The sequence below is a fragment of the Antennarius striatus genome, chromosome 5 (genome assembly GCF_040054535.1).
Source record: "Antennarius striatus isolate MH-2024 chromosome 5, ASM4005453v1, whole genome shotgun sequence".
In the NCBI taxonomy this organism is placed as follows: domain Eukaryota; kingdom Metazoa; phylum Chordata; class Actinopteri; order Lophiiformes; family Antennariidae; genus Antennarius; species Antennarius striatus.
Window position 1 is genome coordinate 2,153,974 of NC_090780.1, and position 23,506 is coordinate 2,177,479.

General features: G+C 37.6%; 1 protein-coding gene across 2 annotated transcripts in view; it reads right to left on the reverse strand.

Annotated features, from left to right (window-relative positions):
* Positions 1 to 339: 339 nt before the first annotated feature.
* Positions 340 to 23,506, reverse strand: part of snta1 (syntrophin, alpha 1) — a 28,096-nt gene continuing 4,929 nt past the window's right edge. Inside the window, exons 2-9 of one of the 2 annotated variants that reach the window (XM_068315305.1) lie at positions 18,854 to 19,039; positions 4,272 to 4,467; positions 3,873 to 4,062; positions 3,597 to 3,727; positions 3,020 to 3,216; positions 1,886 to 2,073; positions 1,581 to 1,697; positions 340 to 1,370 (exon numbers count right to left, since the gene is read on the reverse strand). In XM_068315305.1, coding sequence (XP_068171406.1) covers positions 1,605 to 1,697; positions 1,886 to 2,073; positions 3,020 to 3,216; positions 3,597 to 3,727; positions 3,873 to 4,062; positions 4,272 to 4,467; positions 18,854 to 19,039 — 1,181 coding nt within the window. In that variant the 3' untranslated portion in view covers positions 340 to 1,370; positions 1,581 to 1,604. Of the gene's footprint in view, positions 1,698 to 1,885; positions 2,074 to 3,019; positions 3,217 to 3,596; positions 3,728 to 3,872; positions 4,063 to 4,271; positions 4,468 to 18,853; positions 19,040 to 23,506 lie in introns of both variants that reach the window. The other variant, XM_068315304.1, reaches the window with a different exon arrangement.

The window sequence follows — 23,506 nt, forward strand, 5'->3', positions numbered from 1 at the left end:
TAGAACCTACAGCTGGAAATGAAGCACGTTAGGACTGACTTTAGAATATTTGACTTTAAAAGCCAATACAACACGCAGATGTGGAATATATTTTACAACTTTCGTGAAGTAAATCCAGTTTTTACTCCAGTTTTAGCTGTTTTTGTTCTCCTTCGACTTCTGAAGGAATCTCCGGTTCTTAAAATGTTCCACTGCTTTCATAATTGTGTCATTTTTAAAAAAAAATTCAAATCTAACCTAAAAATCTAAAAAAATATATCAAAAACTGAGAAGATGAATGAAACAAAACTTATAAAATGGGCTTTGGAGGCAGCATCAATAAAACTCACGCACAAACCGTAAAAGTTAACAAAGTTTATTACATGTTTATATACAAACAACCCTGAAAGGCACACCTTAGTTTAAATAAGAATATAATACATTTTATTCTTGAAAGAAAACAGGTTTAGTTCTGAAATATATATATTAATACAATGACGTTTAATGAAGTCTTGGGATTTTCTGTTGATACAAATAAAAGGAAAAAAAAACTTGAATATGGTAAGTTGAAATCTTTAAATGTTGGTCAAATGATTGAAGACAGATGATTGATGCTTTATAAAGAATCTGAAGGGACTTTTCAAATATCAGAACATTTTAAATTATAATAAGAGCTTAACTCCGCACTTGTCTGGTAGTTTATTCATGAATTAGCTGAGCTGAGTCATTTGGTAAGGAAAGTTTTTTTATTTATTCTGTTATATTAAATGTTTTTATTACTGTATACTCTGTTAGTCATTCTTTTCGTTAGGCTGTGGGTTATGAGCACACTTAAAAATAGGAGAGGAAAATAAGATAAAACATGCTGCGCTGCAATGAAAAATGTCTTTTCCCTCAACAAAAGGCACGCAGTTTCTGAGAAAAGGCGACTGAAGCATCTGCATAAAAAAAAAAAAAAAACACGTCTTCTCATGGTTGCATTCTGTGCATTGTTTCAGCAACAGACTATTGATCATGTAGTGATCAGTCGTGTCATTCTGTCACTCCGCTGAAGCTGCCTTCATCAAGAAAATGTTTGTCCAAAAAAATCAATCAAGGACGTTTTTTTTTTTTTCTCTCGTTTTTTTTAAAATAACTTTTGTTACGACTTCTGGCGGCACATAAAGCAGATTGAAAGATGAAAAGATGCTCGTGACAAAAGGCCTGCAGTTACTCAGGGAACGACAAACCCCCCCCCCCCCAAACTGAACAATGGAGCGCAGCGCCGTGAAAATATTTGAGACTTAAAAAAAGTATTCCGATGCGAGCTGCGTTTTGTCGCAGTTTGCCATCGTGAAGCGTCGTAAGTGATGGTAACGGATGTGACAGGTGTCGGTTCCCTTTAATGGCATCTATAAAAAAAAAAGAAGAAGAAAATCTCTTTACCTTATAACTAGTTCAACAAACGTCCGTTATTGTGGCAGTTTTTATTCCCCTGGACGGACCAGGAGGTGCCTGACCGGAGACGTTCATCACGTCAGAGGTCTGTGAAGACGGGGCTGCACAGTCTCTCTTCCTGAGCCTCGTCCTCCTTCTGTCTGTGTCTTATTGAATATTCGTACCGTTGGCGTTCGGGGTGGCTGTTATCATGCCAGGAGGCCGAGCCGCTTGACCTTAGCTGACAAGAAAGAGTGGATGATGAAGACTAGAGTCTTGGGGCAACAGTGGAGGTCAAGTTGCTGAAAGAAGAGACAGAAAATGGGGGAAAGAGAAGAAAAGCATTCAGATATCACACTGATGTGATGTAAAACAACTATTTCACGTAAAACTTGAAAACTTGTTAGCTTAAATGTGTGAGTAAAATGAATCTAAGCTTCAAATATCTGAAAATATATAATACACAATCAGGAATCCATTGAAAACCTACTATTTCCGCCTCGGGACCTCCGAAGTCGAGAAACATCATTCGAACTCCGTCGTCTGAAGACATTTTTAGACGCTCGAAGGGCTGCTGGAGCAGAACGCTTTTCCTGACGCCCATTTCTTCTGTGAATAGTGTAAAACCTTCATCGATGTGCACTCCCAGGGTGCACTCCTTCCCGTTCCAACTACAGGCTGCCAGGTTAGGAAAAAAAACAAAAAACAAATGAACACACACAGCAGTGATTGACAGAGACAAAAAGACGTTCCATAAATTACATGATTACATAATGAATTACAACAACGGTACACATAACATAAAAAGGAAGCATAAGAACGTGAAAGAAGCATCATAAGTCATAGAAGGAGCGTAGGAAGAAGATATAAGAATAAGTGGATGAACCAAATTGTAGACTGAGAGTGAAATGATAGAAAATATTTATTTTTAAGGAAAAAGAGAAGATATTTAAACCTTGATGAATGGAAAATGAAAAAAATTCTGTTATTGAAATAATTAATATTTTGAGGGAAAGTCACCTGCATCACCTCAAGCTGTCAGCAGAGGGCAGTGTAATGTAAGTATTCTGTTTTAGGACAAATGATAAAAAATAACAATAAATCCTTTTAAAAAGCTAAAGAATAAAGAACAAAGTGCTGGTGCTAATCCTGCTCTGACAGACGGGCTCCTGTTATATTATTACATTGAGATGCTGGCAGGTTGTTTGGATTACAGGGATCGGAAATGTAATCACAGAAATAATCGATTACCACCATCTGCTGTTTTATTACAATAAAACTCTTGAAATTTTCCTTTGAATAGAATCACAAAGAACAGATTTATTGTCTGTGGATTATATCAGTTTGTGTCAGATATAAATACTCAGAAGTACTACAGATATAAATATTGAATTTAATGGTTCTAATGTAATGAAATCCTTTTGTTTCTGAGACTGAACATAAAGAAAGAGGCCTTTTCCATGAGAACCACTTTCATCTACACACAGTCTAACCCCACCAGGGGTGGTTGTGTGAGTCTAAGACGGCTCCATTTAACTGTCAATGTGACCTTTCCGTTTGCATGTAAAGAAAACTGTGAAGCGAGAACTCAAACACGTCCGCCTGTCAGAAGGAATCCCCGTACCTGTGGTGACCTCTTTGATGAGCTCGGCGGCGCTGTGGCAGCCCTCCACCAGCAGATGAGTCCAGGCGGACAGCTCCTTGGGAGAGTCCACCCGGAACACGTGGGTCTCCACGCCCTGCTTCGTCCCAGAACGGAGTCCGAACGAAAGGTCGCAGTCCAGGAGAGGAGAGCTTTTACCGGGGCCGGAGTGGACCAGTCTGAGACGGAGACAGAAGACGATGGAGTTAGTGACAAAATAAAAGCATTTCAGGGTCGGGAAAAATGTGATGCAGAATCAAAAAGTGGATTCAGGAAAAACAGGAAGGGAAAAATATCTTCTAGATCCACTCATGTGTTCCGTATGGATGTGATGAAATGTCAGCCAGTCGTGGAAAGAGTGACCGTGAATCGGTCAACCCGTCCAGGAAAAACTCTGTTCATTTAAAACCCGCTCAGGGCGGGGGACACGTCGACGAAACGCAATCCAAATGTGTGTTTTTATCCGATTCCACTTGTGTTAAAAAAGAGAGCGAGAGTGTATTGATACAGTAGTAGGTGAGGTGTGTGGACACACGCGTGTCCGTATGAACATGTGAACCTGGTGGCGATGAGCGGGTGGCCCTTGGTGGGGTTGCTGAAGCTCTCTTTGCTCTCAGGTAAGACGGGATAAAGGAGCAGGTCTCTGTCGGTCAGCACGGCCAGCACGGGTTTCTCTGGCCCCTGGGTCACCTACACACACACACACACACACACACACAACACACACACACACACACACACACACACACACACACACACACACACGATAGAACTCAATGTAAGCGTCCGCAACAACAAAACGTTCTTCTTTCTGAAAGCTTGTTTCCTTGCTCACCTGCTCGGTGATCCAGCTCAGGTGTTTCACCTCCACCCCCGGCTGCAGGACCTTCAGCTCCTCCTTGACTTTTGGTAACAGGTTGACAGACGCAGACTGGATGGCGTTGAACCAAGACTGGGCCATGGCCGGGTCCTTAGCGCGCAGGAATACAGAGTTCTTTCTGTTGGATGAAATCACCTCGAAATACCTGATAGAGGAGAGAAGAGCGAGGCAAGAAGGAGGGCAAAAAAACAAGCTGGTTAGGGGCAAACAGGAAAAAGGGTGAGAGAGGAAGGTTCAGACCAGAATATAGGAGTAAACTGTGAATGGAGTCCGTGTTTAAAACGTTCTCTTCAAACAAGTTTCTTCAGATTTTTTTTTTAGTGAAAATCAAAAACAGGTTCTGACGTGCAGTACCTGTTCTCCGTGTCCGGGGGGCACTGTTTCCGCGACACCTGGCACATCTTCAGCTGGACGCTTCGGGGTTCCTTCAGCTCGGCGGGCGAGAGCTCAGCGCCCCTCTGAGGTGTGGAGGGGGGCGAGTCCCAAGGTGGGGGAGCCCCGGGGGACCCCGAACCTTTAAAGAAGGCCGACATCTCCTTGATGTATTTCACTACAGCGGAACGAGAGGAGGCCGGGGAATTAGATAAAACTAGGAGAGAATCCAGGCGGGAGAGGAAAGGAACTCAGGAAGTTCATTTAAAAACCTTCAAGTTTAGGAATCAACCGATAATCAAGGTTTTTTTAAAATCAAATTTAAGAAGAAAACATGCGTGAAAAACTCATAAACCACATAAAAACATCTACAGATTTTCAGTATCTATATTTTATTTTCATCATGAATGCTGCCTTAAAATGCTAAATGTGTATTAAAGAAAAACAAACTTTAAATTATCTGTTCATAGTCTATACACGTGGGATTCAGTACATTCCAGGAATGAAACTAAATTTCTGCAATTAAATTCAAAATAATGAAGAAAAATGAAGACTCTTGAGTGGGAGGTTGTTCATTTTGGAAATAATAATAATAATTTTTAAAAAACCTTTATGGAATCCATAAAAACAACTGTTTAAAAAGCTCTGACGAAGCTGTTTATGACTTGCTGTGTTTTTTGTATATTATATACGTTTATTTCTTCCCGCTGTGTCTGAGGTCGTTTGGTTCCATAAATCCCATATAAATAAAAAATATTTAAACTAAAAAGTATGAATTCTCTATATTTAAAATGCACCATAGAAGTAAGCCTTTTATTCCTGTGTTGTATTTTTTTCCAGCCAGAGACATAAGTGGCAATAATTGGAAAATTTGCACAGTATTTATTTTACAAGTTATTCTAACATAATTTTGCTCTGTTTGCAAATGACTGCAAAATTGAGGCTACCACACACACACACACACACACACACACACACACACACACACACACGCAGCTCCAGTCCAACAGGCTGTGGTATGGGTTTGGCAGGGGGAGCCGCTGCTGGGGTAAAAATAGCCCCGAGGACATGGGGGGGGGGGCAGGAGGCTGGAGGCTGAGGGCTGGGCTCTGGTTTCAGGGGACGAGTGTGAAGAGACGCCAACACCCAGAGGGAGACTGGAGTGATTTGTTCAAACATCATGGACGTCGTTACGGTTGTTCTTGATTATTACTTATCAAATATTTCAGAAAAATGCACAAATAATCCTCCGTAACTCACAGATTGAACAAAACCTGAAGTTAAATATGAAACTTCTATTTTTTTTTTAAGTCTGTTTTGCAGCTTTCACCCACAGGTGTCCGTCTGGTCGACTCCCATCTTCACATAAACGTCGTCTCCCCCGGTGAGAAACGATGTCACAGAATGTTCAACGTTCCAGCTCATCCGTTAAAACACAACTGTTATCCAGTTTCTGTTTCAAACCAGTCGTATTCGTTCTGAAACAGACTGACGCTCAGAAACCTGAAACCGATAAAGTGTTTTAAGGAAACTTAAATAAGAATATTTAGAGAAGAAAAGACTCCCAGGCTCTGTTTCAAACGCTAACATTCAAAAGCTGGCAGAGGCTTTAAGGGATTTAGAGAATTAGGGGGGGCTTCAGTCGCTGGAGAAAATAGCAAAACCTAAAATGTGGAAAATTAAAAACTGAGCAGGTCCTCTGAGTCAACTGAGAGTTCATCTTCTTCCAATCACCATGTTTTTCTTTGGAAAACTCACATTTTCCTTCCTGCTTTTGGCCTTAATCTCCAATCTGTTTGTTGTTTGATCTCCCCCTTTTTTCTCTCCTTCATTCTCAGATGAAAGATGCAGATTTTTTAAAAAAAATGTTTTTTAAAGGCTTTTCCTGCAGATCTATGAAAAAAAACGAGTTTAATTTAGTTATACTGGAGCTGAAGTTTGAAATTGAATTAAAGTTGGGGTCGTCTTACATTCGGGGTCTAGACGTTATACTCATTCACAACGCTAGATGGCGCCAGATATCTTAAAGCGAACGCTGAACGTCATTTCCCAGGCCAAAGCGAACCCCTGTGACCGAAGAAGAAAAATAAAAACAGCGGTAAGAAAGAAAAAAGAAGAAAATACGAGAAGAGATGACAGAAAACGGAGAAACGTCGCGACAATCTGGAGAAAAGTGGGTCGAAGATCGGCCAGGTTAACCGGCAGCTGAGGAGAAGTCATGATGATGGTTTACGTACGTAATGCACTTATTGCAATTTTGTTGTTTCATCACAGTAGACTGGTTTATTTATATTTCAAAACCCAGAAGCCATTCATTTACAAAATGTGATTGTACTTTACAAATTTAAATGTTCAGATATTAAGATGTGATAGACAGTTTTTGCAGATTTGAATGAGGCAAAATAACACGCTTTTTTCCCCTCGAATATATTGTTATAATCATTTGTTTCAGATTTTCTGTATAAAAATTCAATTTGGTGTTCAAAAAGTCTTTTTTCAAACTTGAGTCTTGAAAAAGAGGGGGTCGTCTTATAATCAGGGTCGTCTTATATTCGGGCCAATACGGTATTTATCTTATTACAGTAATTTAAACGTTTGTGAACCCTCCCCATACACTTTTCCCACACACTTACAGACTGTTTAAAGCACTTTTGTGTCTCATGAAAGAAAAAAACTCACTCAGAGACAATCAGAGGAGGTCAAAGGGGGGGATTTACTCGACTATTTTACCCTCCAAAAATATATGTAGAGAGGAGTACAGCTTAGAAACGTTGGGCGTTTAGCCGTGGTTCTAAATAACAACCTGAAGGAGATACAGACGCTCTCAAACGGAGTAACGACTGAAAAGGAGAGAGATGGAGAATCCAAAGGAATGGAATGGACACGGAAAAGAGAGACTGGGGGGGGGGTAAAAGCAGATACAGAGTAAGAATGGTGAATAAGGAATAGTGAGACAGATGATACAGAGAGATTAAACATACAGCTAAGCTCAGACAGAAATGTTGCCATGAATACCAGCGGTGGCACATTCAATACAGAGCTAAAATTAGCTGAGATGGCACTGCTATTACTTTAGCTTATCTGGCAGCCAGTGTGTGTGTGTGTGTGTGTGTGTGTGTGTGTGTGTGTGTGTGTGTGTGTGTGTGTGTGTGTGTGTGTGTCAGTAGTGGGGGTGTTCTTTGCTTTTCCTGCTGAATCTTCCACTAATCTTTTCCTTTTCAAGTCTTTATATCAAATCTCACAAATCCTAAAGGGACATTTTCAGTCATTTCTTTTTGACACGATTCACTTAAAATCACACTTTGGAGACCGTCTGTCCATCCCATCCCAACGCTGGACGCTCCAAACGGTCCAAACATACAGGGTCAAGTTTTCTAACAGTGAGTGGACAAACCGTCTATTGATGGATAAATCCCTCAGAGAAAAGCCCCACACACCCCACGCACTGACGAGTTATGGACTCTGTGGAACAATGTGACTGTTATCCAATCAGAACACAAGCAGGCTGATGTACTTGGAAAAAACAAACCGCCCCCCCCAGCCCCCTCACTGCCGGTTACCGTGGGAGCCGCTGGAATGCCATTGGCCAGTCAGTGACCTCAGAAGCATGCAGTTGGCTCAGTAAACCATGTCAGGCAAATAATTGACCCCCATGTTCCTCCACCACCGAGGAGAGAGGGGCCAGACTGGCCCCGTAAAACCACAATGGAACACTGGTTACCATTAAGTTTAATGAGGTCGATCCAGGTAAATAAAAGTGAATTAAAATAAGAATCGCATTGGTTTACATGTTGGTAAAACAGTACGTTTGTTTGTGTTTTTATTATTATTATTTTTATATATAATTTTTTTCCTGTTTTTTTAATTATATATATACAGTATATATATATATATATATATATATATATATATATATATATATATATATATATGACATCTTCTTGAGTTGCTTTTTTGTAAATACATTATTACACACTTAAAGCGTTAAAAAAAACTTAAAAGAGCAACATAAAAACTGATTACTTTTATGATAATGTCATTGTATATATTGTATATGTGATTGAGGCCGAAAGTAACAGAAGATGACATTGTCATTTGAAAGTGCTCTTTTAAAATAAAAATAAAAAAAATACAAAAACAGTAACCAATAGCATGAACAGAAATAACGTCAACACTACCAACTGGGGAAATCTTCAATTCATCGATTCTATAACAGAAAATATAATACGTTTATCAATCTTTCTATCATGATGCTGTTGCTGAAATCAGCTGACGTTAGCTCCACAATCAATTTTATGCTTGTAAAAGAAATTCACGTAAATGTTTCGTCGATGATGCAGGCTTATTCGGTTTAGTTAACATTCGCATAGAGTTAGAGAAACACATATGAATTCCTGGGGAGGACCCCCCCCCCCCCAGGGGGAATTAGGGATGGTGTCGCACCGCACCAACCAGAGGAAGGTCAACAAACTGTTTAAACATTTCAAACAAACTCTGGAGCCAAAAACAAGAGAAAAGAACAGACGTGGAGGAAGAAGTGAGGAGGCAAATTGAGTGACTCAGACAAATCATTGCTTTTTGTTCGACTCATCTGTCTGTAGATTTGAGAATTTACTGAAAACATACAAATCTTCACTTCAAAGTTCTTAAAAAAACAACTTCAGGAACAAGTTCCAAGGAGAACACTGGGGAGCTTGTATGAAAATCTCAATTAATGGGCCTCAAGTGGAAAAACGAAGCTGTGGTGAAATCTTTCTCTAAGTCGTCTCCAACAATTTATTTTATTTTCCTGCAACTTCTTCCAATGGAGTGAAGTGAAGGTTCAGTAGAGTGTATTGTGTCATCCGCACTTTGTGATCATTATGTTTTAAGTGTTGTACAAAGATAACAAATAAAATAAAATTGCAGCTTTAAACAGTTTCTGGTAATACTACCAATGCTTGATATAGAGTGACAAGAATGAATGAATGAATGAATAGATACATTTCTTTTCAAACCTTCAAACTAACTAGAGTGTGCCACTAATTTTATATAAAATTAATAAGCATATAAAATTTAAAAAAAATAAATTTAAAAAATGGTGTTTACACCTGATTTCATACGTGTGTGTGAACGCATTTACACTGATAACATGTAAACCCAAGTCGCTTTTCAGTGATCGCTGTCAGCTTGTGTGTGTGTGTGTCCAGTGTTTAACTCATGAATGTGTGTGTCTCTCTGTAAGTGTCGGCCAGCCAAAGAAGATTTCCTCTGCTCTGAATGATTTAAATCGGTTCATCGTTCCTGCAGCCCATCTCATTAAAACCATGGATAGATGCCAAACTGAGTGTAAGGTGTGGTTGTGTGTGTGTGTGTGTGTGTGTGTGTGTGTGTGTGTGTGTGTGTGTGTGTGTGTGTGTGTGTGTGTGTGTGTGTGTGTGTGTGTGTGTGTGTGTGTGTTAGTGTGTGTGTGTGTGTGTGTGTGTGTTTGTGTGAGGGAGAACGGGGGACATAAAATCAGACTTTTAAAATAATTCACATACTGCCAAGGCACAGATTTGATTACTTAGCATCTCGTGTCAGGAAAGTTAATTATCCTAATTCCACAAAGTGAAAGTAAAAGTGTCCTGATGCAGATTTTGACACTTTTTCCTTCTCAAATTTGGAAGTTTTTGTTTTTGGTTAAACATTTAAAGACAGTAAGTTTATTTATTTTGGGGTTCTCCTTAATGTGTGATGGGAAAAGTGACAGACAATAGTTAAAACAAATAGTCAAATAGTCATGGCATGTGTTTCTGTTTGTCACACTGAGCTGGCGTCTCTTTTGGGGTGTATCCTGTTGGGATAGGCTCCAGCAGATCTGTGACCCACAAGAAAATGAAAGTTGACTGTAAAGATTTTTTTTTTTAAGCTGGTACATCAGCAGTTTTAAGAAAAGCTGATAAAGCCATATTTTTGTTTTGTTTGTGTTTATCTATTATTCTGAATAATTGCAACACACACATCTTTCCACACATATTTCTAACTGCACATTCCTCCATTTGCAACATGCACATGCTGCAAAAAAAACTGAAGACGGTTCAGTGAAATGTGAGCCAGTAATGAAGGAACAGAAGGGCACACGGATTCATCGGGGGCCCCGGATTACGATGGGGTTAAGACCCTCTCTCCTCCTGATTCCACAGAAGGGACAGTAATTTAATAAAGCTGTGTTATTTATGGGTAATCCATTCCTTTGTTAGCGAAGGAACAACAATGTCTTGATAATCCAGCAGCTCTGCTTTGTTTCTGAAGGGTTAAAGGTAGGCTGCAGCGACGTCCACTCTGGTGGTTATACTCTATTTGTCCACTGGTAACTAGATTTAGAACACTATGTTCTAATCAACGCTTATAAATGTAATTAGATGTAACTCAATGTAATGTAAAATGAATGTAAAACTAGAAGGCAAAGGCAAACATTCAGCTCTACAGCCATGAGAACAGGCATCTCACATTCCCTTTGATCTACAGTCAAAGTAAGACCGTAGATCAAAGGTAGTTGGTTTTTTTTTATATCTACAGTCTTACTCACACCGGCCTTCTCCCTTGTCCTTCTATCGTATCCGGTTCATGAGTGTACAAAAGTTGAAATCTGACCTTGAACTTCTTTTCTCAAGGTGAAGGTCAGCATCTCATTTTCATCCCCTTTGCTGCCTGAGTAATGTGCTGTTTGTTTCATCTTTCTATCTATAATGGCTGCAAAGATATTTGGTGGACAAACGGACGGACAAACACACAAACACTGACAATTACAATACATCACCGCCTTGAAGCGGGATGTAATCACAATAATAATCCACAATCCACAATTCCTTTCTAAATACAATTAGAAAGAAGCTGAATTTCTACATCATTTTGGGTATTAGTATTAAATGTACATTTAATTCTTTAGTTATTCAGTTTCAAATAGACATTTAATATTCCCACAAGGAAGAAAAAAAATCATAGAAAAAAAAAGTTTATCTGCAAACGAGTTCGCCAAGGATCAGTGAAGGTGAACTGAAACATCAACTGAACAATCAGATTTAATAGAATTTCATTAGGCGGCCAATTTAGTGAGACTAAATGGACCTGACTTCTTCACAGCCCTGTTAGATTATGATATTATTTGAAATTTAGAGAACGGCCTCCATGTATTTATTCCTAAAAAAAAAAAAAAAAGTAAATCAAGGAGATTTCTTTTTGTTAATTGAGACAATGGATCTGTGGAAAGGCTTTGTTGGAAGCTGCAGGGATGTGTCTGAGGGATTCACTCAGGCTTTAAGTGTGGAAAGTTTAAGTAACAATTATATTGTCTCAGAAGCGAGATAGTGATAGTGATTAGGTGATATAGTTTATGCACGAGGTACGTGTTGGAGTAGGCAACTCTGAAGTAACTCAGTTTATATAAAGTAAGGCTTACACACCATCACACTGCTGACGGGGTTCTGCACCTCCACTAGAATGGATGGTGCAACAACAATGATCATTTATGTTAAACTCAGCACAGATCTAATGAAGTCTTCATTATAATATATACAGTATATATACTGTACAATATCAATTGGAACTGAATGTTAGTGATGTTTTGAATGCATTGTAATGTATTTTTTAGTGGTGCAAAGGAAGGATGGTTCTCAGCACAAAGAAGACTGATTAAACTTCAATGCAGACTCAGATAAGGATGCAGATTCTGGATCGGTGTCAAATTCTCAAACATTTGCAAAATAGGTCCTTCTTTTAAAAAAAAAAAGCCATTATGGGGGGGGGGGTCATGATACTGAACTGGGACATAAAAATATGTTTGACAGCTGGAAATATGTAGAGTCTCGGCGAGTTAATGAGATTGCTGGGGACGTAGCACTAAAACAAACACCGAGCTGAAGCCACGCTGAGTCATCCAAATGTATTTCATCAGTTTGAGAAAGGGGAGAAGTTACGTCACCACAATAGAAAATCATTTGCTGATGACTCGTAAACTACTGATGATAAAAACTTGATTCCAAATGCTAGGGTTAGGATTCCAGGGTCAATGACTGTGCTGGTATGAGGCAGATCTGTGTGTATTGTGCATACTATGCCCCATGTGTAATTATACAACTGATGATCTTTTGAAGAAATATGAAGGTACTATATACGTTCCCTAAGTTTTTCTTATGTTTTGAAAATGCTGCTAAACAGAGACGACTGAGAATCTAGGCGTAAGTCTCTGGCACTGCAGGAAATATGCTGCAGGCTGGTCACTAAATCTCCATATCAGATACTGCACCACTTATTTGTATTTGGACAATACAGTGCTCAACATAAATCTTATATGATCCTGCAATTTGCTGTGCATTCCTTGTTTGGAACCAAATCAGCTCCTTTCTCAAACATATTTCTCAGTAGTGAACCACTGCTGTTCATGTACGTTCACTTCTCAGGGCCTCTCACCATCAACTACAGTGAAAATGATGTGTAATTCTTTTCTTTTTTTTTTAGCACTTGCTGCATTGGTATGAGTAGGCAACTTTACTATGGTAAAGTGTGTAATTCATACTATTTAGCCCTGCTGTAGAATTTAACAACTTTCTCTCAAAACTATCATTTCAGACAAACTAAAACACACATTACAAAGACATTAAAGTTAGACACACTCAGACACTGGGCCGTACTGCTACCATGATGGTTTAAACACAAACACCTTCTTTCACATCACTGACTGGGTGAAGCAACTTGGTACAATGGCACAACTGGGAATATGAAACTGTGAATTAAGAAAATCGCACTTGCGTCCCTGGACACCAGTACGGTGTGGTTTAAAGCAGGGTTTCTCTATTATGGTCTGTAAAGCCCAACGTACATTAGATGAAAACATTTTGCTCCTCCTTCACTCCATCCCGCACGCTCATTGGTGTGTGTGTGTGTGTGTGTGTGTGTGGCTGTGTGTGTGTGTGTTTGGTGCAAAAAACCCACAACACAGCAGAGGAACTAATACTACGTGTGTACGCTCTAATGATTAGAGTTAATGGCACACTAAAAATATGTGTAGGTTCCCTGGGGTCACACATGCCCAAATCATCATCATCATCATTATTATTATTATTATTATTATTATTGCTAATAATAATAAAAAATAATAATTATTAAAATTATTGTTTCTATTATTAACAATAATAATAATTTTTATTATTAATTATTATTGACAATAATATTATTATTATTATTTTTGCTAATAATTATAATTAGTAGTAGTAGTAGTAGAAGTAGTAGTAGTAGAAGTAGAAGTAATTATTTGTTTCTTCATTAACATCACACCCTAACATGTTTCAATCTTCCACAAATCAAAAAAAGGCAAATGATTTCAAATCATCCATTGTACTTCTAACCTCACTACAAATAAAACTTATGTCTCAAAGTGATGGAGTATCAGAAGAACACGCAAAATAAAAATCTTTAAAAGTCACAGACGACATTAGGGAGCTCTCTGAGCTGGGGTTTCTCTGCTACCCCCACTTTTCAAACACCATCTTCTTCTCAGGGAACACATTATATTTACAGATGTCCTTGAAGAGCTTAATTCGTAGATAGGAAATGTGGTTTTTAGCCCTCAAAGCAAAATGTAATGTAATTCAAACTGCTGGTCTGTACTCTTCAGTCTTCTGGTTCTTGCGTTAATTACCCAGACAATAGTAATGTAATATTATGGGAATGACCCAATTTCTAGTGCAACAGAAAGCATGACCAAAGGCTTTAACTTGTCGGCAGCATCGATGAAATCACTCTCCTTAATCAACTTCCAACTTTGAGTGGCTGCGAGCCTAGGGGGTCTTTGTCCAATTTAAATGTGTGATAGGTTCAGTAGTGAATTAAGAATACACACTGGAATATAGTAGTACTGTGCATTAAAGCACGGGTGCAGGTTTTATTCTGCATACCACTGACTAAAATTGATATTATATAATTTCAATCATTATGCACATGAGTGAACATAATCTGGAGCTAACATGAGTTTGCTCTCATTTAGGTTCGTGTGAAATAATGCACAAAATATATCGTAAAATGAGGCATAAATAGACATGAAAAGGATAGATAGATAGATAGATAGATAGATAGATAGATAGATAGATAGATAGATAGATAGATAGATAGATAGATAGATAGATAGATAGATAGATAGATAGATAGATAGATAGATAGATAGATAGATAGATAGATACTTTATTAATCCCGGAGGAAAATGCATATATCCACTGCTCAGGCATTACATAACAAATAATACTGGTTTTATAATAATATATAATTATATATATATATATATATATATATATATATATATATATATATATATATATATATATATAATAACATATAATATAATATAATATATATATATTTTATAATAACACTGGATGGTTTTAGTTGTCTTGGTTCCTTTCTAGAGATCTGAAGATCGTACTCTCAAAAAAAGTCATTAGTGGTAGAATCACACTGGAGCTGTGGATCAAAACTGCCTTGTATGCAATATAAAATTAAGTCCACTAAAGGATTTGATGAAGGACAGGCAGTTTCACAATTCATAGAGGTGAATGTATTTTTCTGTCAGAGAACAGTTAGAATTGAAGTTGGCTCTGAGAACGTTCTTTAGATCTACACTTGCTTTGGGCACTAAGGAACCAATTTCTACTGGTGAAAATGTCATTATAACATGAATTATTACCGGCACAAGAGCCGCCACTGTGTCCACTGGGACTTCATATCAGAACCTACAGTAAATGCACAATAAATAGCCTGTGTGAAAGGAATTGTCCAAAAAATGTGGTAGTTAATAATGAGGGTCCAGCCACAGTTTGAAGAGTTGTGTGCTTATTAAAAAAAAAAAGAATAGGACAAAAGTCCTTCTGTTGGTCCGGAGGTGTCAAATCTTCAATCTTGATCTGAATTGTGTCCAAATTAAACTAGAAAAGACTAAAAAATCAATTTAAAATGGAAACAGCCAATAGATCATTTTCTTGAACTTTTCATTATGAAGTAAAATCTGATTGCAAAATGTTTCTGTTTCTGTTCTGTAAGGTTTAAACCAAATTCATCATTTAATACTGGGTAAAAAATATAAGCTCAATTTACTGCACGTGCTATCATGTCTCCATTAACTAAATTAATGTCTTGTTATGACTTTATACAAAATTAAACCAATGTACTTTATCTGTGAAGTTAATATGTTTGTATTTCTTCCTGCAGGCTGATCAAACAGCTCCTGTTCAGACAGTGACCAGCAGTAACTGAGTGAAATCAGGAGTCCTGAGTTGGCAAACAGGAGCTTCAACAATAGAAACTTCAAAACTATGAGGAAGAACAAACTGTGTCTGGAAACATCAGGGCAGATGAAACCGACTCTTTGTTAAGTTGTCAGTGTAATGTAAAATAAATGTAATTATTCCTTAATGTTAAATAACTTTGGATTTATTTCTTATTCAAGTTACAAACATTACAGCTGCACAGAAAAAACTGTTTGCTTGTTTCTCTGTTCTAACATAAATCCTTTTAATTTGTCAGGTTATTAAACCCACAGAAGTCCATCAATCAAGGATCAAACTATCAATCAATAAAGAAAAATAACATCAGACACAAGTTAGGACGTTAACTTTGTTTAAAACACACTTTTGACCTAGAGTATTTATTTTTAGACACTCTGACCTTTTATGTTCTCGCGGGCCATATTAAATGATGTGATGGGCCACATTTGGCCCCCGGGCCTTGAGTTTGACACATGTGATATTGACAGACATGCAACCAACTCTGTCTTCCGACTAACCGTGTGTGTGTGTGTGTGTGTGTGTGTGTGTGTGTGTGTGCGTGTATTAAATAAATGTTTTTTCTTAAAGAAAATAGATGAGACACACTCAGAGACACACAATCAGATCATAAATGTCAACCGTTCGACGAAGACAGTTGTTGTTTCTGTAGATTCATTTGATTTGTTACCTGCTTATGATCCTCTCACTGTTTCCTCTTTCACACACATTGATTGTTGCAGAACATAGAAGACCAGAGGTCGTCCTACTAGGTCGTACTAATTTGTATTTATGCTAAACAGGAGGAGGAAACTTTCGCATTTCTTCACATACATATGGGAGCCGCTCATTACCGCCTCGTCCTCTGCTGTTTAATGCCTATGAAACAACTGTGAGTCACATGAAAATTATTTCATTTCTTAAAAATCTCATGAATAATGACAAAATTAGGTCTAACTGTGGAATATATACCCAGATGGAATCCGTTAAACCTAAAAAAAAAATAAAAAATCTAATGAACAATTTTGAGATGATTCCATTGTACAGGATTCATGGCATGCTCATGTAGTAAGAAAAAATTCTGCTACAAATGCAGAAATCCATCGGGCTTCTGACAAAACCATCCATAAAATGTAGTGAAAATGTTTACCTGACAAATTCAAGAATTAATCGAGACTGCTTTCACATTCGGTTTTTCAATGATCCAATGAAGGTCTTCTGTGTTATGAATGTAAAAGAGTGATTAAAATGACCGTAAGCACAGTAGTGAGAGCCCGTTTGCTGCCATGCACACATAAAACATTTAACACCATAATGGAGACGATTAAATGTGTGTTTCTGGTTGTGTTCGGAATCAAAATGCCAACACAAAAACTTTGTTCCCTACGTATTCCGGTGTTTTTATGAAGTGAAAATCTGAAAGTTATATCAGAAGTGTAAAAATATCAGAAGGAAAGCTCTCGTCTCATAGAATAGACAGACATAGACACATTTATGTCTGAGGCATCTGCTCGACTCACATCGCTGCTGGAGCGCTCTAACTACACACTTTGTTACACAGAGAATAGAAAGACAAATACACTTTGCAAAACTGCAAAGTGCCAAATTTTATGGTTCTGCTTAGAAATACTGTTAAAATACTGTTAAAAAATATTTCTAACAGTATTAAAACATCACCAAGTCGTTTGCGGCTTGAGGTCATGTATTACATTCACCTTGTTCACTTTGATAGCAAAGTGCATAAAAGATGCTCATGTTCTGCTGAAATGAAATGAGCCTGTAGAGTCCCTGAATAAAACATTTTGGGCCTTTCTTTTTAGAGAAGGAGATTATGGTAGGGGGTCGGGCCACCCAAATGGCATGGGGGGAGACACTGATGTTGGTCACACCCACTGTTGCTGACATCTTTTAATAAATTATCAAATACAAACACTGTCATATTTCCACAGAAACACAACACATTATGTGTGGAAACCACATGAATATGTTCGATTTAGAGAAGAAAAAAAAAGGCACACCTGCAAACATCTACCAGCTCCTCTGCACAGATTCACACACAGCAGGTCTTCAACTAAAAGTTCTCCACAGTTCTTAGTTCTAACATGAACTTCAAGTTCTTTCTAACAGTGTCAAAAACATTTGTTGTTGAGGGAAGACCTGCCTATAGTCCGCTGAGGTGGTGTGAGTCCTTCCTCTGACTGTTTCAGCTCAACTCATCATACTTGGACGTGTCCGAGGAAGTCAAGAGTCGCTTTCTTGGTCTATCTGTTTGTTCAGTTTATATATATATATATATATATATATATATATATATAAACAGTATAAAATTGAATTAAAATATAAAACAGTATAAAAAAAAATATATATATATATATATATTTATTCATTTATTATACTGTTTTATATTTTAATTCAATTTTATACTGTTTATATTTTAATACTGTAATATTTTTTTAATTTTATACTGTTTATATTTTAATTTTATACTGTTTATATTTTAGTTATAGTTTAGTATATAAGTCCTGTTAATGCTGCATGTGTCTGTCTCCTGGTGTTTATCCAGTATTATTTGTTATGTAATGCCTGGGCAGTGGATATATACAATTGCCTCCGGGATTACGTACGTATGTATGTATGTATGTATGTATGTATGTATGTATGTATGTATGTATGTATGTATGTATGTATGTATGTATGTATGTATGTATGTATCTATCTATCTATCTATCTATCTATCTATCTATCTATCTATCTATCTATCTATCTATCTATCTATCTCTTTGTTCATTATACACCACCCAGCTACGTATCCAAAGGATGGGAGCTAAAACCAGCATATCACTTTAACGTGTGGACCACTGACCTGTTGTGGGTAAGAATGTCCATTAAGGGTGTATTCAGACCTTTTCATTACACTATTTGTACTGGAATGATTGAGGAAATGTGTTTGTACTTATTCCCTGTGCAGTGATTACATCCATCATCTCTACTGTGAGAGCTGGTTTGAAATACCCTATGTGGATGGGGGGGGGGTATTCACAACACCTTCAATTATCTTAACAAAAATGCATATCAAGGTGTCTGACATTGCTTTCACTCCCACACATGATCTTTTGGACCTGTGAGTGCAGACAGAGCAGATGGAAGTGCTCCTTCTTCCTCTCCTGCTTTACACTATTAAGCCATTATCAATGCTTTTGTCATCCAGCAGAGATCGTTATAACAAATGCAGGAGGAAAAGAGGACAATTGAAGGAAGAACATTTTAGACTCAACAGAAAAATCTATATCTCACCTTCAAGGATGACTTCTTTGCCGGTCTTCTTCAGCGCTTGAACGGCCTCGTCGTGTGTGGCCTCACGCAGGTCAAACCCGTTGACAGACAATATAGCGTCACCCACATAGAGCGCCTCAGTCTGGTCGGCTGCCAGACCCTTAAATATCTTTGAGATCAGGATGGGCATCTTGTTCTCCTTCCCACCTGGAAGAGACGGGGGGAAAATGTTGGTCTTTCTTTTTTTCTTTTTTTTTAAAGAACCTACAATAGTTGCAAATGTCACATTCAAATTTGGATAGTGCTTCAATAAGTAATGAATTCAGAGTTATATAACATTAAGGATTATTCACATTTATTTTACATTGCATTGAGTTACATTCAAGTTACATCTGGCCCTTTGAAGGCAGCCATTATGCTGATGTGGCCCTCATTGAAAAGGAGTTTGACACCCCTGTTCTAGACCTAAGAATTACGTTTTACTCAACCGTATCATTCCATGTTGTCATGATAAGACCTCCAGTACAATAGCAGAGCCCCTCAAATAAGAAACAATAAAGCATCTCATTAAAAAATCCCATCCCTATCAGTTATCAGTGCATGGATATTTTGAAATAAAATATAGCCATTCATATTTTAATGCAAAGATGCCATTGCTCAAAATCTCAAGTAACTATATGTACATATGAGGGAAAAATAAAACGTAAAGAGTAAATTTTCAGAGGTGAGTGTCCTCCTGTACATTTATTTCTCATCTCTCCCTCCTTTCCTATTGTTAAATGAACGTCACTTCATATGTTCATGGACCCGCCTCTTGTTTTTGGCATCCCATTCCACTTGAGAAATATTGTCATTAAAGCTGGTTGTTGGACTTTGACCTTCAGGTAAGATAGAAATTATCTTGAAGAGGAGTATGATTCATTCATTTTTAAATACATCCTCTGAAGGTTACTTCCTGTTGGTAGGCCACAGCCGGGTGCTCAGAATGGAACAGAACATCAGAACTGACTGAATGAACATCATAACACCCACATTCAGTATAGACCGCCAAGCTTATATAACCAGATTCAGCAACTTATTAACCACTGTGTTGCATTGGAATGTTGTTTACTGCAAGATTACAAATGGGGCTCTGAATTATGAAGTGCTGACGGACTTTAGTTTAAATTATTGTATACCAACTTGAATAATTTCTTGAAAATTTTTAAAATAATAAATGCACTAAACTTTATGTAGTACACAGTATATACTGCACCTGAAGTTGGGGCATTAACAACTTTTACTGGATAAACTATATATAAAGCTATTTTTAAAGGAATAAACTACACCTAGTGGTATCAAAACTTGTCCACTGAAGGGATACCTGCATTTAATCCTATTTTGTACCAGACTTCTAGGAAAATCTGATGATTTTTTTTCATCACAGCAAACATTCAGCATGAGATTGGCCCATATTTAAAGCAGCTACAGTTCATCCAGTCTGTGGTGAATTTGAGAACAGTGAATCCCATGAAGTTGGTTCTTCTGAAGGGTGGATCTACCACTAGAACAAAGTTATTGCCCTATTCCACATCTGATAAAAAATCCACCCATCAAATGCAGGATTATTTCAGGAAGAAAACAGGAATGTGAGTACTTTATATGATATGAATATGATGAAATGTGTCATTTACCATGGAGAAAAAAGGATGGACAGATGGACTGTGTTTACACATAACACCACAGCTGACTGCTTTAAGTAAGATAAATGGTTTCTGGTTTTAAGCACTCATCTTCTGTATGTTAACACTTGGATGTTACTGAACTGAAAAACACTGTAGCCAAATGCGCATAGGAAGGTGTTCTGTTTGTTCTGGACCTGGTTTAGCAATTAAGCCTCATTTGCCATTTTTACAAAAAAAAAAAAAGAAGTAAATTTTAGCATTTTATTGGTATTTAAATGACTTTAATTGCATGGTATCATTAGTTTTAGGCTAAGTCGGTGAATTTGCAAATCAATCAATATGGGAACCATAACCTCTGTTAAAATGATTTTAAAAAACTCCTTTATATCCTTAGACAAAAACTGAGTTCTACATTTGATAATAAATTGACTTATATTGCCTCGTGTCTTGTTACTGGTATCTATGACATACACATCAATTACCTTATATTAAAACAAAGAGATTGCTATGTCACTATTGATAATTAGAAAGCAGAACATCTGACATGGATCAAATTACATTTTACTCACTAAAAGGAAAGTGGTTCGTCTCTATTGCTGAGGGCTGATATGGTCCTAAATAGTTTAGTCTTGATAAAACAAGCATTCTGATATATATTGGTACAGTGAAGCAGTGAATATGTAAAACTTCATGTTCCATGAAATCCAGTATCATATGAAAAGTTTCTTAAATAACTGTCTTTGCCACAGAGATAAATAATTGTGTCAAATACATTCTAAAACATAAGAATCATTTTTTTGTCCATTGAAATGACAAAAGATTATCATCGTACTAAATGCACAGCAAAATCAAGGGCATGGCAACATTTTTGTCCAGGAGTTCTCTAAAGAAGGATAAGTTGATAAAAAATGTGGCTGTATAAAAGTAGAATGACAAAAGATCCCCGAACGTGCCCTAGATGATGCACCTTAACTTTCAGATGTGTTCAAGTCGCAGTAAAAGCACAGAAATAAGTGTAGGGTCAAACATGGACACCAATCGGACACTTTTATGTAAAATTGTGTAGGAAATAGATAAATACATACACTACCTATCAAAAGTCATTCAATGTTTCTTCTTTATCTTCATTACTTTCTGCAATGCAGATACAAACTGAAGTCAAGGAATTACGCAGCAAATGAAAAAATGTGAAAGAACTCTCAATACATTTCATAGATGCCTCAAAGTATAGACCATTTACTCTGACAGGTTTGACAGGCCTTCTCTCAGTGAGCTTCATGAGGTTATCACCTGAAATGGCTTTTCTCTTCAAAAGGTCTGCCTTGTCAAGTTCAATTTATAAATTTACTTGCAGTTTTAAGTGGTTGGGGACCATCTATTGTGTTGTGCAGAAGTCAAGTTGATTACACATTTGACAGCCCTAATTGGCAACTGCTAGAATCCATATTAGGGCAACAACCAATCAGCTAAGTGAAGAGAAATGACAGTCTGTCATTATTTTGTGCAGTCGCAAAAACCATCAAGCACTACGATGAAACTGGCTCACATGAAGACTGCCCAGGAACGACAACCAGGGGTCATCTCTGCTGCTGAGGGGAAGTTTATCTGAGTCACCAGCCTAAGGAAACACAAGTTGACAGTCCCTCAGAGCCCAGACTAATGCCACACAGAGTTCTGGTAGCAGACACATCTCTACTACTGTTCAGAGGAGACTACATGAATTATGGTCAAATACCTGAAAAGAAACAATGGCTAAGGAAAAGCAAAAAGCAGAAGAGATTTACAGTATTTGGGCAAAGAAACACAACGAATGGACATTTGTCCAGCAGAAATCCATGCTTTGGTCTGATAAGTTAAATTTTGGGATGTTTGGTTCCACCTGCTGTGTTGTGTGCGACACAGAAAAGGTGAATGGATGATCTCTAATGCATGGTTCCCACCGAGAAGCATAGAGGAGGTGTGTTGGTGCTTTGTTGGCGACACTGTTGGGGATTTACTCAAACTTGAAGGCACACTGAACCACCATGGATATCCTGCAGCGACATGCCATCCCGACCAGATTGTGTTTAGATTGATCAATACTTATTTTTCAAGAGGACAATGACTGGAAACACACCTCCAGGTTGTGTGAGACCTGTCTGACTAAGACGGATGGTGGAGTGCTGCATCCGATGACCTGGCCTCCATAGTCGCCTGATCTAAAGCCAGTCAAGATATTTTCTGGGGTGGGGTGGACCACAGAATGAAGACAAACAGCCAACAAGTGTTCAGCACTTCTAGAAACTCCTTGAAGACTGTTGGAAAACCATTTCAGGACACAACCTCATGAAGTTCGTTGAGAGAATGCCAAGAGTGTAGAAAGCATAATGAGCAAAAGTTGTCTATTTTGAAGAATCTAAAATTTAACACATTTATTTCAAAATGTTTAACTACTGTACATTGTAATTACTAATTCTATATGTGTTCATTCATAGTTTTTATGCTTGTAGTGAGAATCTAACATGAAATTTATCATGAAAATATAAAAAAACAGTACATGAGAAGGTGTGTCCTACAATCATCTATCAGACTCAAATCATGCTTAAAATAATGTCTAGCGCGATTGTGTTAAATAGCTGATGTTGAGTTTATCTACAAGTTTTACCTACAAGTTGATAAAATAGAATTTTTAAAAAACGGAAATTGGATGTCTATGAACATTCTGTAAAAATACGTGGTTCTTACTTGAATGTTTCAGGTTCAAGTCAAACACCACCTAATTTACTCAAACATGTTTCCACTGATAACATTAGAACGCAACAACTGATATGCTCTGAAGAGAGAGCTGGTACAACAATAGAGGTTTTCAAAGACATTCTGAAGGATACCTTGACGATATCCTTCAAATATCATTGGTTACAAAATTGCAGAAAATGTCAGAATACCAGTTTTTCACCAGTTCCACACTTTTAGTCTCTGCTGTTGTTTGTCCTGTTGCTCTGTCTTAACTAACCAAAATGAAACAGTGATG